The sequence below is a fragment of the Anomaloglossus baeobatrachus genome, chromosome 5 (genome assembly GCF_048569485.1).
Source record: "Anomaloglossus baeobatrachus isolate aAnoBae1 chromosome 5, aAnoBae1.hap1, whole genome shotgun sequence".
Taxonomy (NCBI): domain Eukaryota; kingdom Metazoa; phylum Chordata; class Amphibia; order Anura; family Aromobatidae; genus Anomaloglossus; species Anomaloglossus baeobatrachus.
In genome coordinates, this window is record NC_134357.1 from 574,126,934 (window position 1) to 574,141,850 (window position 14,917).

Below are 14,917 nucleotides of genomic sequence, written 5' to 3' on the forward strand. Positions count from 1 at the left end.
TTTTACACTGGAGAAACAAAATTATAGTGTGCGCACATAGCCTTACAATGAAAGTCTATAGAGCCTCTTTCTAACACTCCATAGATTTACATTTTATAAGTCACTTTAGGGTCCTGCAGAGCTCAGTGTGACCTGGAGATGCTCGTGAGCGGTGATGTCACTGAAAAGAAGAGCAGAACAGCGCTGGACACCAGAGATACTGGAGAGCAGTGACGTCACTGAGAAGAGGAGCAGAGCAGCACTGGACGCTGCAGAGCGTGGCGGTGACATCACTGAGAAGAGGAGCAGAACAGCGCTGGACGCTGGAGTGAGCGGTGGTGACCTCACTGAGAAGTGCAGAACAGCGCTGGACATCAGAGAGAGCAGCTGTGACGTCACTGAGAAGAGGAGCAGAACAGCGTTGGATCCCGGAGAGAGTTAGAGAGGCTTCTTTAATGATGTCTATGGTGCTGGTGTGTTTTGTTGTATTTCCTCTGTTTCTCTTCTGTCGCCTCCTGTGATATAGAGCACTGCATAAAGAATCTTGACAGCAGATGCATGTCACATGTCACCCATTGATCAAGCAGCATGTATCAGACATCACATCTGTCCGACTAGCATTTCATGTCGCTCAGTCCCCGGCATCTATTAGGGCATGTGCCCACGGGACTATTTACCCGCGGATTTTGCCGCGGAAAACCTGCGGATTTTTCTGGATTTTCCCGAAAAATCTGCAAGTTTTAGCATGTACAGACACTCCCCATGTTACCCTATGGGACCTGGGGAGTGTCTGTGTCCACGATGCGGATAGTGCGGCTGCGGAATCTCCTGCGGATGTCCCGCAGCCGCACCTAACTGCATGTCAGTTATTCCTGCGGAATTACCTGCGGAAATCCCGGCCCTCCACTATGGAGATAGGGCCGGGATGTCCGCAGGTAATTCGCATGCAAGTCCGCAGGTTTACCGCTGCTATATCGCTGGCATCCCGCAGCTAAAAATAGCTGCGGATCGCCGGCGTTCGGCTGCGGGAAACCTGCGGCCGTACCTGCGGAGACATCCGCAGCTACGATCTCCCATGGGCACATGGCCTTAATGTCTTTCTCTGAATCTCTGCAGCGTTTTGGGGTCACACACCTGGCGGAGATCATATACCCACTGCCTGGTGCAGGCTGTCCATGGCTCATGGGTATCAGCTCTCAGGTTCCCTTTTAAAGGAGTTGTGTGAAATAATACATGTACTGTAAAGAAACTGTGTGGCAAAATAATCTATGGGGGTTACATTTTCTAAAACTAACAAAATAAATTATTCACACCTGTAGTCACCCGCCTGGATCCAGCGCAGGCCGTCCTGTGGTCTGTGCTACTATTAATTATGTCACTGTTCTACCAGGAACACGACCATTGCAGCTTGTGATCGGCTGCAGCGGTCAGGTGACTTGAACTGCAAGTATCACAAGCTGCAGCAGTCCTGTGTCCCGTAGAATGGTGAGATAATGCTGGCACAGACATCAGGGCGGCCTGCGCTGGATCCAGGAGGTGACAGCAGGGGAACACAATTTTTTTTGTTATTTTTACAGAATCTGGCCTCCAGGTAATGACCTTGTGTCTGGACAATCCCTTTTAATAAACTATAAATCTTCATGTTTCTTCCACCTGACAGCTCTAGTGTTACATTCCTTGATGCTTCTGTTTACAGTGGCTGCAGACGTCACAGCCCAGGTGCCTCATGTGACCGCTGCAGACAATCACTGGCTTTAGACTTTTGAGCTGTATACCACTGACAAGCTGCAAATCACTCAGGGTGTCCAAGCTGTGCCATTTCCAGCCAATGTGAACAAAAACACTGGAGACAGCGCTGAAGCTGCAGCAGATAGTATGAGGGCAGGACTGTGCTGTTTTTTTCAGATGGTGAATATGGAGCCTATTTATTGTGTAGATTTAGTAGTTGTGTCCTAGACTAAAGGCCCTGTCACACACAGAGATAAATCTTTGGCAGATCTGTGGTTGCAGTGAAATTGTGGACAATCAGTGTCAGGTTTGTGGCTGTGTACAAATGGAACAATATGTCCATGATTTCACTGCAACCACAGATCTGCCAAAGATTTAGCTGTGTGTGTGACGGGGCCTTAAGAATAAACTGCAATCTATATGTTTACATCATTTTGTTGTGGTATGAAGGGGGGACCCTGAAAGATTTCTTGCACAGGGGCCCCCTGCAGTCTGTGTCCGCCCCTGGGTGGGACGGGGGCGTGACAGCACATTTACTTTAATTCATGACGAGCTGTGGTGTTCCCTATGCCAGAGATCGCACTCCAGTCCCTGATGGGAGTAATATTTCTTGCATGACACAAGGAGGCACATGCCACTTGTCAAACGCTCCAGATTCATGAAGAGGCATGCACCACTTTATCAATCAAGAGTGGCTCCCGAATAAATTGGGCTCTTAATTTTTTTAACATTATCTTTTTACAAAGGATAATTATTGCAATAAAAACACTAAAGGATTTTAGATTTCTGATATCCAAGGGATTGATTATGTTTGTTGTGGGGCTACCCACAAATAGAGATGAGCGGAACCGTTGAAGTTCGGGTTGAGCTTTTTCAGTCGGACATTAGATAAAGTTCAGTTCGGGAACCGGACTGGTCCTGAACCCCATTGGAAACTACTGATTGGGCAGTTCGGGTCTCCGCCCACATGCAACCGGCCATAAACAGAGCATTTAGTATCTTGGGAGGACAGGTTTTTTTTCTTGTACACAATACATCCTATAACGATGTTTTTACCTCCCCGTGAAATCCATTCAAACACTGCAAGCGGCTCACACTGGGCCGAGCACTGAGTGTACCCGAGCACACCGATGCTAGATCGAGTGGTTAGGATACATACAGCACCTGAACTCCGAACTCTAACACTGATTTTTTGTATAAAGTCTGTATTTGGTACAAACCCCGAACTTTACTATTCAGGTTCCCTCATCTCTGCCCACAAACCTTTATTACAGTTTAGATTATGGGTGTAGAAGAGACCAGAACTGAAAGGGGCCTATCTCTTGGTGGAGAGGAAGTAACATTTATGATACCTATGCTGGGGTTTTATGAATTTTATGGGATTCGGTCACTAAGTTTTTACCCCTTAATTAAAAATCAGAATAATATAAAGACAGTGTCACATTATGTATGGGGAAGTACCAAGTGAATGGCGAAAGGGAAACCCTGTGTATAGCAAAAGGGGAGATGATGACCTCAGACCAAGCCTATCGCTGGACCCTGGGTTCCCTCACCACATTAGATAGGTTCCACATATGTGCCGATCCGGATACCTAACCCTAGGCTGACTCTGGTTTTGGCCCTAGGTAGGGAGCGGATGGGATGAGGTCTTTATCAACCCCACTATGCAGTAAAGGACACACAGAGATAACAAAAAAGGGGAAATAATATAAAACTTATCACTAGACGACTCAGTAAGAAGTTTGGTAAAGAGCAACAACGATCCTACTGGTGTATGCAAGCCACCTGCTTGCATCCAGAGCTTGTAAAGGAACTGAATATCACTAGTACAAGTTCAGGGAAAATGAGAGTATTTAAACCCAAGGGGAAATACAGATTATTAGCAGCTGAAGGGAAGAGGAGCTCCCCTGGGTCCTAAAGAAAAAAGGATGAAAACCCAGCAGAGGAGATATCAGTACACTGAATACTGACAGCAGGAACAATAGAAAGTCAGGGAACATTTTGCGCAGCCAAATGCTGTGACCTTCTAATGCCAAACACCACAGGACTGTCTGTTACCCGTGCTAGACAGGGACTATGATTCCAATTATGTGTCATTTACTGGGCTGCTTGCTGTAGTTTTGATAAAATCTAGTAGTAAAAAAAACTACTACTACAAAGCAGTATTATGTAGTAAAACTGCTGCAATGTGTCCTCTATCTCCATTAGCTCTGTATAACCCTGCCCCCACTTGATTGGCAGCTTTCTGTCTATGGCTGCTGTGTACAATGAGCAATCAGTGGTGTGGGTGAGGTTATACACAACAGCATTTTGAGAACGGGTAGATCTTAAGCAGATAAAACTGATTTTTATCAAAACTTCAGCAAGCAGCCAAGTAAGCGACACATTGCTGGAATCAGGGTCTCACGTTACAGGTAGCTGTAATGTTCGGTGCAAAGAAGGATCCACGGGACCATGCACCGTACTCCCCCAGTGAGCCCACCAGGAGCGAATCCCTGTACAGGGACTATCTGGCAGCCACCAAAGAGGGCCTAGATGCACAGCAGCTGGGACACGAGAGGAATACGGGTTAGTGTCCTTAAGATGTCCGTGGAGGATATGGAGGCTGGTCCAATGGTAGATGTGGGCTGAAGGAAATCATAATGGATGAGTGGAACCGGGTACAGGTGCCGACTGGTGGTAACAGATGGAGTCCGAGACCAGCGAGGGTGCAAAGTGATGATACCAGGTGGAGTCCAGAACCGGCGGCGAGTATAGACTGGTGGAAGATGATGGGATCCACAGCAGACTGTCACCGGGGAAACTCCTGGGAAACCGGAGGACTGGACACACTCAAGCTGGCATTCGTGATCTGTGGGCAGAGACAGAGTTAACCTGGGTGCAAGATACAGAGGGACCTGAACACCTAGCACAAGAGACAAAGCTACTAGTACATGTTGAACAGGCACCGCCCACATGTAAAAGGAAGTCTTATATACCCTGTACCTGTTATCAGCCATATCCTGTTTCAGAGACGCTGGCCCTTTAAGACAAGGTGAGAGAGCGTGCCTGTGGCCTAGTGCGCATGCGCAAGGCCCGGGAGCCAGAGATCAGTACAGGATGCAGAGGAGGAGACGCAGGACTGCTGGAGGCAGAGTCTCGGGCTGCAGCGAGTGTATTGCAAATCTAAAAATGGCTATTTTTGAGTTTATACATTATGTTAAACTATAACATATTGTTTAATCAGACAGACAAAGTGTACATAGTTACGAAATCTTGCGTATGCTTAAGGGTTTCTGTGTGTTTGTTGTATATGTACAGACAGACAATATACCATTGTAACAGAAACCTTATGATTTACTTTAGTTCAACCTGATGTTTTATGGGTTTGCTATAGGCCTAAAACACACTTCCGCAAAAAAAAACGTCCGTATGACACGGTCCGTTTTTGGGTCCGTGTTCCGTATTTTTGGGGCGTTTCTCCGGTACGTATGGTATCCGTGTGATGGCGTATGCGAGCCGTGTGTACGTGTGGAATGTCCGTATTAACATAAAATACGTACGTGTGCAGTCCGTGTGCCGTCCGTTTTTTCAGATACGTATTTTCACACAACCTTGTTAGCCCATCAAAATGTGCTCCTGGTGTGTTAAATTGGTCAATTAACTACCCAATTTAGTTAGTTTGCTTAAAAAACCTTAAAAAACATGGCTTCTAAGCTCATTCTCACATTAGACACACTCCAAAATGTCTCTCTCCAATGAAGCAACCATGTATTTGCTCTGGTTGATATCTAGGAGATTTGGGGTTAGGCGACATATGATTGAAGAAGAGCTACCACTGGAGAAAAGGATGTGGATTCACCCCCTTGTGAAGCTCAGGAAAACACATGGCCATTTTAATATTTTATATGGCGAAATGCGGAAATTTCCACCTAAATTCCAAGCCTACTGCCATCTCACCATGAATTCATTTGACAACATCCTTGACCTTGTGTACCATCGTTTGAAGCATCAGGACACCTCTATGCGCCTCAGCATCTCCCCTGAGGAACGACTGTTGGTGACTTTACGGTAGGTGTTGTCATGTATACTCATGCTTTATCTGTTATATTGAAATACATGTTAAGTCGCTAAGGCATCATTTTGTTGAAATTATGTAATTTAAAATTATGGTCCTTGTAGAAAACTTATATTGATCACTTAACCACAGTGCAATTTCAAAATAAGATCTGAGAAGTCACATCTACCATTCTATCTCTACAAAAATTAAAGAAACAAGAGGCTTAACTCAAACAAGCTTGTTTATTAAACACAAAATTAAATATTTTTTCCAATATGGAAAGTAAAGATCACATATGTTTTCCCAACCAAAGAAATTTATAAAAAAAACATACACAGTATCTCGCCAGTCATTGGATGATACAAATATTTGGTGTAAAATACAAATTACATGAATAGTCAAAGTAATGTCATGTTTTTATTCTATTTCAGTTACCTAGCAACTGGCCAATCCATCAGCAGTCTGCATTTCGAATTCTTATTAGGAAGGTCCACAATTGGCAAGATTATCCTGCATACCTGCACTGTGCTTTGGGAGACCCTTAGGCATCATGTCATGCAGCTGCCTTCAACACAGGAATGGATGCACATTTCAGATGAATTTTTGGAGAAAACAGCTTTTCCAAATTGTATTGGTGCCATTGACGGGAAACACATTAGAGTGAAGAAACCACCAAACTCTGCATCAAGATATTTTAATTATCATAAGTTTTTTTCTGTAGTTATTTTGGCCATGGTAGATACAAACTACTGCTTTTTATTTGCTGATATTGGGGCCTATGGCAGTGCCTCAGATGCACGCATTTTCAGAAGTTCACGTTTAGCAAGACGATTAATGTCTGATAGTTTAAGTTTGCCTGCACCAAGACCATTGCCTGGTACTAATTGCCCTATTGTCCCTTTTGTAATGGTTGCAGATCAGGGGTTTGCATTGTCTAGGCATTTGATGCGTCCATATCCCAGAAGAAGGCTGGACAGATCAAAAGCCCTATTTAATAGCAAATTGGCCAGAGCACGTTGCCATGTTGAAAGTGCCTTTGGCATTTTGGCATCAAGATGGCGCATTTATCAAACCACCATCCAACTCCAACCAATCACCGTCAAGGCGGTCATTAAATCGACAGTAGTGTTACATAATTACTGTAGATTACATGAAAGCAATGACGAAGACATTGAGGAGTTGCCAGCTTTAAATGCACCATTTGTAGAGAATGGTAGTGTCAGAACCACTGTGTCCACTTCTGGTCTACAAGTGAGGAATCAGTTTAAAGATTATTTTAGTTTAAATCGCCATAGTCATGTATAATTTTGACATTGTTATAGTTTTTTATCACTTGGTTACATAAGCACAAACACATATGTAATACAAAAGAGAAAATAACCATACATAGGTATAATGTGTTTTTTTTTGTTTGTTGGTTGTTTTTGCGGTCCCCATAAGCTATTGTGATATAACTATATTGCTATAACATCAGGATTTTTGGTTATTCTAAAAACTGTACTACTGAATGTACATGACTAATAAAAATATGGCAAATTGTTTTTGAACAAATTAGTCCAGAATTATTATTTTACCTATGTATGTATGTTATCTTTTGCAATACACCCTGTAATTTTTTTTTTTTTTTATAAACAATTTTGTCAGGGACATTAGCCCATACAAAACACCATACTTTATTATGCAATAATGTCACGCAAACATAATTTGTTGGACACTATTGGATACAAGTATGGGACCAGACCATATGCAGATACTGCATAGTGGCTGGATTTTTAATAATAAAGGTGTCTGAATGTTAGTGTAGTAGTTTATGTGCGTGCATTTTTTCCCTAAACCCAGTTTTTTCTAATGGATGGTCCAAACAACATGTCCAGAGCAAGGCAACATTCTAACAGGCAGGTATTGTTTTTGAAGTGATAGAGTAATTTCTATTGCATTTTTGTAAAGGAAAAAATAAATATGACCACATGCATATAGAGTAAGTAATGTTACATTTTGATATTTTTTCCCACCAGCAATACCCTAGAAAACATATCAAAATGTAAAATAATACATAAAATATCATATGATTCAACTAAATCCTCTAGGCTAGTGATGCTTTCCTGTGTAGGCTCCATTGCATTGACATCTACAGAATATGTTTGCTGCACAACAGTAGATGTTGTAGTGAGTGACTGATCAGTGTTTCCACTAGTAACAGTTGTTGTACTTGGAACAAATAATGAGGCAGTTGTTTGAGCAGATGGAAGACCAAGTGTAGGTGGTACATATTGATGTGTTGGAAGAGGCTGAGTATGTGTGTATGTGAAGTTAGTTGGGTAAGTCTGTTGTTGAAAGTACTGTTGTTGTGGATTATTAGGAACATGGTAGGTTGTTGAAACATTTGAGTTAGTCTATGAACATTACTAACAATACTAGGATAGTTAAAAGAGGTTTGCATTGGTGTTTGTTGGGGTACTTGTGGGACAAATGTTGGCTGTTGAGATGGCCTTTGTGTCATTAATGAACCTGTTTGGTGTGGGACAACTGTTGGCCTAATTTGTACATCAGTTACCATAGAAGAAGATTGACACTGTATATGTGTTTGTTGCACTACAGGATGAAGTTGAAAATTAGAGAAATGTTCTTCTGTTTGGGTTTCCACAGTTTGTTGAGTGGTGTTTGTGTGTGGGCCACGTGGATTGGCTCTCCATTGTTCTATCACTTCAAAACAATAAATGAGTTCTGGCTCACGTTGGGTAGCAGATATTAGTGTTATTAAGGACGCCCTCAATCTGTCCTGCCTATCAGGTGCAACCAATGCAAGAGAGGGAGAAAGGGAGCGGCAAAATCTCTCTCCATCACTCTCTGGTATCAGTGAATTCATCATGTGTATAATTCTGGTATCAATGATATCTGGCAGGGAACGTAAATCTTCATAACGCCTATGTCGCCGACCACGGATAGATTGTGCTACTGTGCGCATGGTATTAGTTGATATTCTTGGCTGTGTGCCTGCATGTTGCTGTGGACTACTGTCTGCAATAACTGGTGAAGGGCCACTTTGTTGCCCTGTAGACTGGCCTGCAATTATATTAGTGGATTGACTTGTTCCCAAACCCAAATCAGAGGACATTTCTTCTGCGTCTGGCTGGCTGGTGTTGGGGATTGTTGGTGGTTGATATGAGGTTGGCTCCATCTCCGAAGCAGAGGTCACTGTTAATACTGCTGACTGGGCTTCCTCACTATCTTCCAGATTATCCTCTGTACTTTGATGAAAAAAAAAAAATTAGTGTGCGCCTTTTTAAAAAAAAAAACACCATGTGATGTAATGGTTTAAACTTACTTTGGTACTTCCATAATGGGCATAAGGAAGCTCAGTTTTTCATAATGGACATATTTTTTTCTTTTTTGCAGCGGCAGCTGTGGTGGCCACTGGGTTATATTCTCTTCTGAACTGGTCATGGGCTGAGCGCCATCGCCGTTTTACAAGATCCACTGTTTAAAAAAAAAATACATTGTAAAATAAGGTCACAAATTTTAACAATTGTAGATTTAAAAAATTAGACATTAGTCTTGTATTGCAGCAATTGTAAAAAATAGGAACACACATCCATGTGTATGAAAACAACAACCCATAACTCATATAGTGACATAACACAATAAGCATGGGAGAGAAAACAAGTTCAGCAGTAAAAATCTTAAACCACTGAATAATTTATCTCCTTTTAAATGTCCGAAAAAAAAAAAATTCCTACAGAAAGCCATGAGAATCAAAATGACTACTAACCCATGAAGTGCCATATGTTCCACATAGATTTTACATTAGACACTACACATTACTGTTACCATTCCAGACATGGTGACACCAAGGAACATGCGTAATAAACCAAACATAGAAATACAACTCAAAATGTATAGACATTTCACAGCACATTTGCATTACAAAAAATCACAGAAATGCAAACCAAAAAAAAAAAAAAACCCCAACATGTTTAATTGTGGCTTAACCACCCTGAAATGCCTTTTGTACATGCATAAAATGCTTTGCCGCCCACATATACACATGCTGACATTACTAGTAAACTGCAATGAATACTTCAAAAGGCCAGAAAACTACACTCTCCTGTTTGTGAGTCTCCAGTGTATCTCAAAATGAGTCAGGCCCATTAATACATGCCAAACAAACTATACAAATATGTTATACTCTGCCTACAGAATGTGCACATATAGGTAAAGACAGAAGCAAGGCAAATATCTGTACTCACCATATCCATTTTTCTTTCCAGGGGTACATTGAGACCATCCATTCCTAGGGTAGACTATCTCTGCCACAGCCATCCATGCTCGTTCCACCATTAACCTGTCATGATAGCCATCAACACGTGTGTCCCACAGGTCTGGATGCCTCTCTACTTCTCCAATCAGCCTCTCTGTATCGATTCTGGGCGCCATGCTCAGTACCTGTGTTGTTCTCTGTGCTCAAAGTTCCCCTGCAGTGAGAGGACAGGTGCCCAGCTGCTGTCTGGCGTGCAAATGAGACAGGAAATGTATGTTTGGCGCCAGAATTAATGGCCTACAATTGACCTGATAGATTGGTAACAAGTGTTTCAGATTTTGTGATGAAATACGGACACGGACGATACGTGCTGAACACTAACATACTCTGTGTGCGGTCCGTGCAGGCACAGACCCATGGACTAAAGCGGGTCCGTGCCTGCGTGTTGCCGGCCAAAAACGGACATGTCGTCCGTGTAGAAAAGCGCACACACGTACTTACGACACGGACACACGTTCTGTGTGATTTTACGTGCGTGTGCCATCTACCATTGAATAACATGGGTCTCCGTGTGTACGTGTCTCCGGTACGTGCAAATACGTACCGCACACGTACAAATTACACGGATGTGTGTTGCGGGTCATATACACAGACCGACAATATATCCATTTACCTAGCTCAAATACCTGATGTGTATTCTTGGGAGATTTGAATATCTGTGGGTTTATTACCCCATTGACTGATGTGTGATGTATCTCTGGTTCATCTATCATCTATGCCCAAAGATTGGCCATCAAAGGGCATGGATCAATAAGACTACAACACATTAACTCTAAGGGGTACTTTGCACACTACGACATCGCAGGTGCGATGCAGGTGGGGTCAAATCGAAAGTGACGCACATCCGGCGTCGCTGTCGACATCGGAGTATGTGAATCGTTTTTACTACGATTAATGAGCGCAAAAGCGTCAATCGTATGATCTGTGTAGCGTCGGTCATTTCCATAATTTCGGAAGGAACGATGTTACGATGTTGTTCCTCGTTCCTGCGGCAGCACACATCGCTGTGTGTGAAGCCGCAGGAGCGAGGAACATCGCCTTACCTGCGTCCCGGCTGCAATGAGGAAGGAAGGAAGGAGGTGGGTGGGATGTTTACGTCCTGCTCATCTCCGCCCCCTGCTTCTATTGACCACCTGCCGTGTGACGTCTATGTGACGCCGCACGACCCGCCCCCTTAGGAAGGAGGCGGTTCGCCAGCCAGAGCGACGTCGCAGGGCAGGTAAGTGCATGTGAAGCTGCCGTAGCGATGTTTCGCTACGGCAGCTATCACAAGATATCGCAGCTGCGACGGGGGCGGGGACTATCGCGCTCGGCATCGCTACCATCGGCTTGCGATGTCGTAGTGTGCAAAGTACCCCTAAGGTTTGTAATTATTGTGCAAACCTGTATTTAAGATCAGATGAAATATAGCACAGACAGAAGCTCATGTTTCCTGCTCCTTGAGACGTCCGGGCAGTGATGTCCAGGAGTTCTCTGTCTATGTCATGCTTCTCTGACTGCAGTTCCAGACAGATGATGTTCAAAGCTCCTTGGTGATGTAAGTATTTAACTGTACTTAACCTTTGTGTGTTGAATATACAAAAGTGTACGCAATATCATACTTTTCCTTTAAGTTTGTATTTCATATTAACCTTTATAATAAAATTACTTAATTGCCTTCTTTAAAGCCGTATCTGAACCTTAGTGCTAAAAATATAGCAAAACAACTAGGTATCTCCTCTTCTGCGTTTTCATCTTTTACTTTAGTACACTGGGGAGTTCCTCTTCAGCTGCTAATCATCTGTATTTCCTCTTGGGTTAAAATATTTAAATTTTTCCTGCACTTATGGTGGAGATATTCAGTTCCTTCACAAGGTCTAGATGCAAGCAGGTGGCTTGCACACACACGAGTAGGATCGTTGTTGCTCTTAACTTCTTACTGAGTCATCTAGCGGTACATTGTTTGTTGTTTGCCTTGTTTGTTATCCGTGTGTGTCCTTTAGTACCTAGTGAGGCTGATGAAGAGCTCATCCCATCCGTTCCCTATTTAGGGCTCAGTTCAGGGTCATCCTAGAGAAGTGATTGCGAACCTATGGCACGCGTGCAAGCTGGGGCACGCAGAACCCTTTTTGCTGGCACGCGCGCTGTGTCCTCATACTGCCGCTTTGAACTGCTAGTGTGATCACGCCGGCAGTTCAAAGTTGTGTTGGAGCGGAGGGATATTTCTCCTCGCTCTGACACTCCTCCTCTCTTAGGCCGCTGGTCTGTTGCCTAGGAGACGGAGGAGCGTCGGTAAGCAGCGCCGGCATAATGAGGTCTTCTGACCGAGCGGGAACTGAGGACCCAGAGGCGCGCAGCAGTGGAGCAGGTGCTGGAAGGTGAGTTGTGTGTTTGGTTTTTTTTTGTTTTTTTTTATAACTTGTGTGCGGCTGTGCAAAGTTGGGAATGTGGGGGCCAGTGCCAGCATGGGGAGAACATACATGCCAGCATGGGGGGGGGGGGGGAACATACATGCCAGCATGGGGGGGACACAGCATACAAGCCAGCGTGGGGGGCGGACATATATGCCAGCGTGGGGGGGCATACATGCCAGCGTGGGGGGGGCACACACACATACATGCTAGTGTGGGGGGGAGAACATACATGTCAGCATGAGGGGGAGAACACGCATGCCAGGATGGGGGGAAAACACGCATGCCAGGATGGGGGGGAAATGCATGCCAGGATGGAGGAGAACATGCATGCCACGATGGAGAACATGCATGCCAGCATGGGGAAAACATGCATGCCAGCATGGGGGAAACATGCATGCCAGGATGGGGGAAACATGCATGCCAGGATGGGGGAAACATGAATGCCAGGATGGGGGAAACATGCATGGCAGAATGGGGAAAACATGCATGCCAGAATGGGGGAAACATGCATGGCAGGATGGGGAAAACATGCCAGGATAGGGTACATTTACCAGGGAGGGGAACATTTATGAGGATGGGGAACATGTTAAGATGGGGAATATTTACCAGGATGAGGAACATGCCAGGAAGGCGGACATTTACCAGGATGGGGTACATGCTAGGAAGGGGTACATTTACCTGGATGGGGGTACATTTACCGGGATGGTGGTACATTAACCAGGATTGGGAACATTTACCAGGAATGGGGTACATGCCGGGATGGGGGAACATTTACAAGGATGGGCAATATGTCAGGATGGGGTACATTTACCAGCATGGGGGAACATGCCAGAATGGGGTACATTTACCAGGATGAGGTATATTTATCGGGATGGGGCCATGATGGGGACAAATATCAGAATGTAGGAAATATATGTAAGGATGGGGGACATGTTTACCAGGAATTGGCCAGGAAGGGGGACATAACTACACAATGAAAGGGGAGGGTAGCAACTCGTACGTCTTTATGGGATTTCAGGATGTTCAGACTTTGAAATGTAGATGTGGATTACAGGGTGACATCTGATTGCATTCCATGCTAAAATCTCTGTCTAATATGCTGCAATTTTTTCCAGAAAGATCAATCCAACTGCTGTGTCTGGAAAGGGCAGGGTCTCAGCTTCAATGTGTGGTAAGCACGCATGAGCGTGATGCCCCCTGCTGAAAAGAAGACTGCAATGGTAATGTAAAAATCAATTATTTACATACAGTAATAGGATTGGTTGGCACTTCGGAAAAAAAATTGGGTTTAGGGCTACAGTTTGTGCACTCTGCCTGTAAAAGGTTCGCCATGACTGGCCTAGAGTCAGGTATCTGGCTTGGCGCATAGGTGTGGAATCTATATAGGGTGGTGAGGGAACTCAGGGGCTCAGAGGTAGACTTGGTCAGGGCTCTCATCTCCCCTTACCCTAGGCACAGGGTTGCCCTTCCGTTTCGCTGTTCACTTGGTACTTCCCCGTACCTAGTGTTAAATTGTCTTTACATTATTCTGATTTTTAATTAATTAAGTGGTAAACACTTAATGACCGAATCCCATTGAATTCACAATATCCCAGCATAGGTATCATAAATGTTACTTCCTCTCTACCAAGAGATAGACCCCTTTCAGTTCTGGTCTCTTCTACACCCATAATCTAAACTGTAATAAATGTTTGTGGACAGAGATGCGTGAACCTAAATAGTAAAGTTCGGGGTTTGTACCAAATAAAGACTTTATTCAAAAAAATCAGTGTTGGAGTTCGGTGCTTTATGTATCCTAACCACTTGATCTAGCATCGCTGTGCTCGGGTACACTCAGTGCTCGGCACAGTGCGAGCCGCTTGCAGTGTTTCAATGGTTTTCACGACGAGGTAAAAGCATTGTTATAGGATGTATTGTGTACAAGGAAAAACTCCGTCATCCCTCCCACGGTAATAAATACTCTGTTAATGGCTGGTTGCATGTGGGCAGAGACCCAAACTGCCCAATCCATGACTTCCAACAAGTTCAGGACTAGTCCAGTTCCCGAAATGAACTTTATCTAAAATATAACAGAAAAAGCTGAACCCAAACTTCAACGGGTCCGCTTATCTCTATTTGTGGGTAGCCCCACAAAAAAATAATCCATTGGATATCAGACAGATAAATTCCTTTAGTTTTTTAATGACAATAATTATCCTTTGTAATGGGATCATTTTTATAACATAAAGAGCCCAACTTTTTCGGGGGGCCACTCCTGATTCATGAAGTAGTGCATGCCTCGTCTGGAATCTGGAGCGTTTGACAAGTGGCATGTGCCTCCTTGTGCCATGCAAGAAATATTACTCCCATCAGGGACTAGAGTGAGATTTCTGGCATAGGGAATGCCACAAGTCTTAATGAATTTTAGGAGCTGTACTGTCACGCCCCCGTCCCACCCAAACCCTGCCAATTTTGAAGTGA

General features: G+C 44.0%; 1 protein-coding gene across 1 annotated transcript; it reads right to left on the minus strand.

Moving 5' to 3' along the window:
• Nucleotides 1-7,761: 7,761 nt before the first annotated feature.
• LOC142310454 (uncharacterized) lies at nucleotides 7,762-10,230 on the minus strand. The gene is made up of 3 exons (XM_075347980.1): nucleotides 9,994-10,230; nucleotides 9,072-9,223; nucleotides 7,762-8,994 (listed from the first exon to the last, which is right to left on the minus strand). Exons 2-3 carry the CDS (start codon nucleotides 9,188-9,190, stop codon nucleotides 7,875-7,877), a joined length of 1,239 nt encoding a protein of 412 aa, XP_075204095.1. The 5' UTR covers nucleotides 9,191-9,223; nucleotides 9,994-10,230; the 3' UTR covers nucleotides 7,762-7,874.
• Nucleotides 10,231-14,917: the final 4,687 nt, after the last annotated feature.

What these genes read in the sequence shown, in the direction of transcription:
- LOC142310454 (XM_075347980.1), bottom strand. Translation starts at nt 9,190, where the DNA reads ATGACCAGTTCAGAAGAGAATATAACCCAGTGGCCACCACAGCTGCCG. An exon ending in CCCATTATGGAAGTACCAAA is followed by an intron (nt 8,995 to 9,071) that starts GTAAGTTTAAAC and finishes TTTTCATCAAAG; the next exon opens with TACAGAGGATAATCTGGAAG.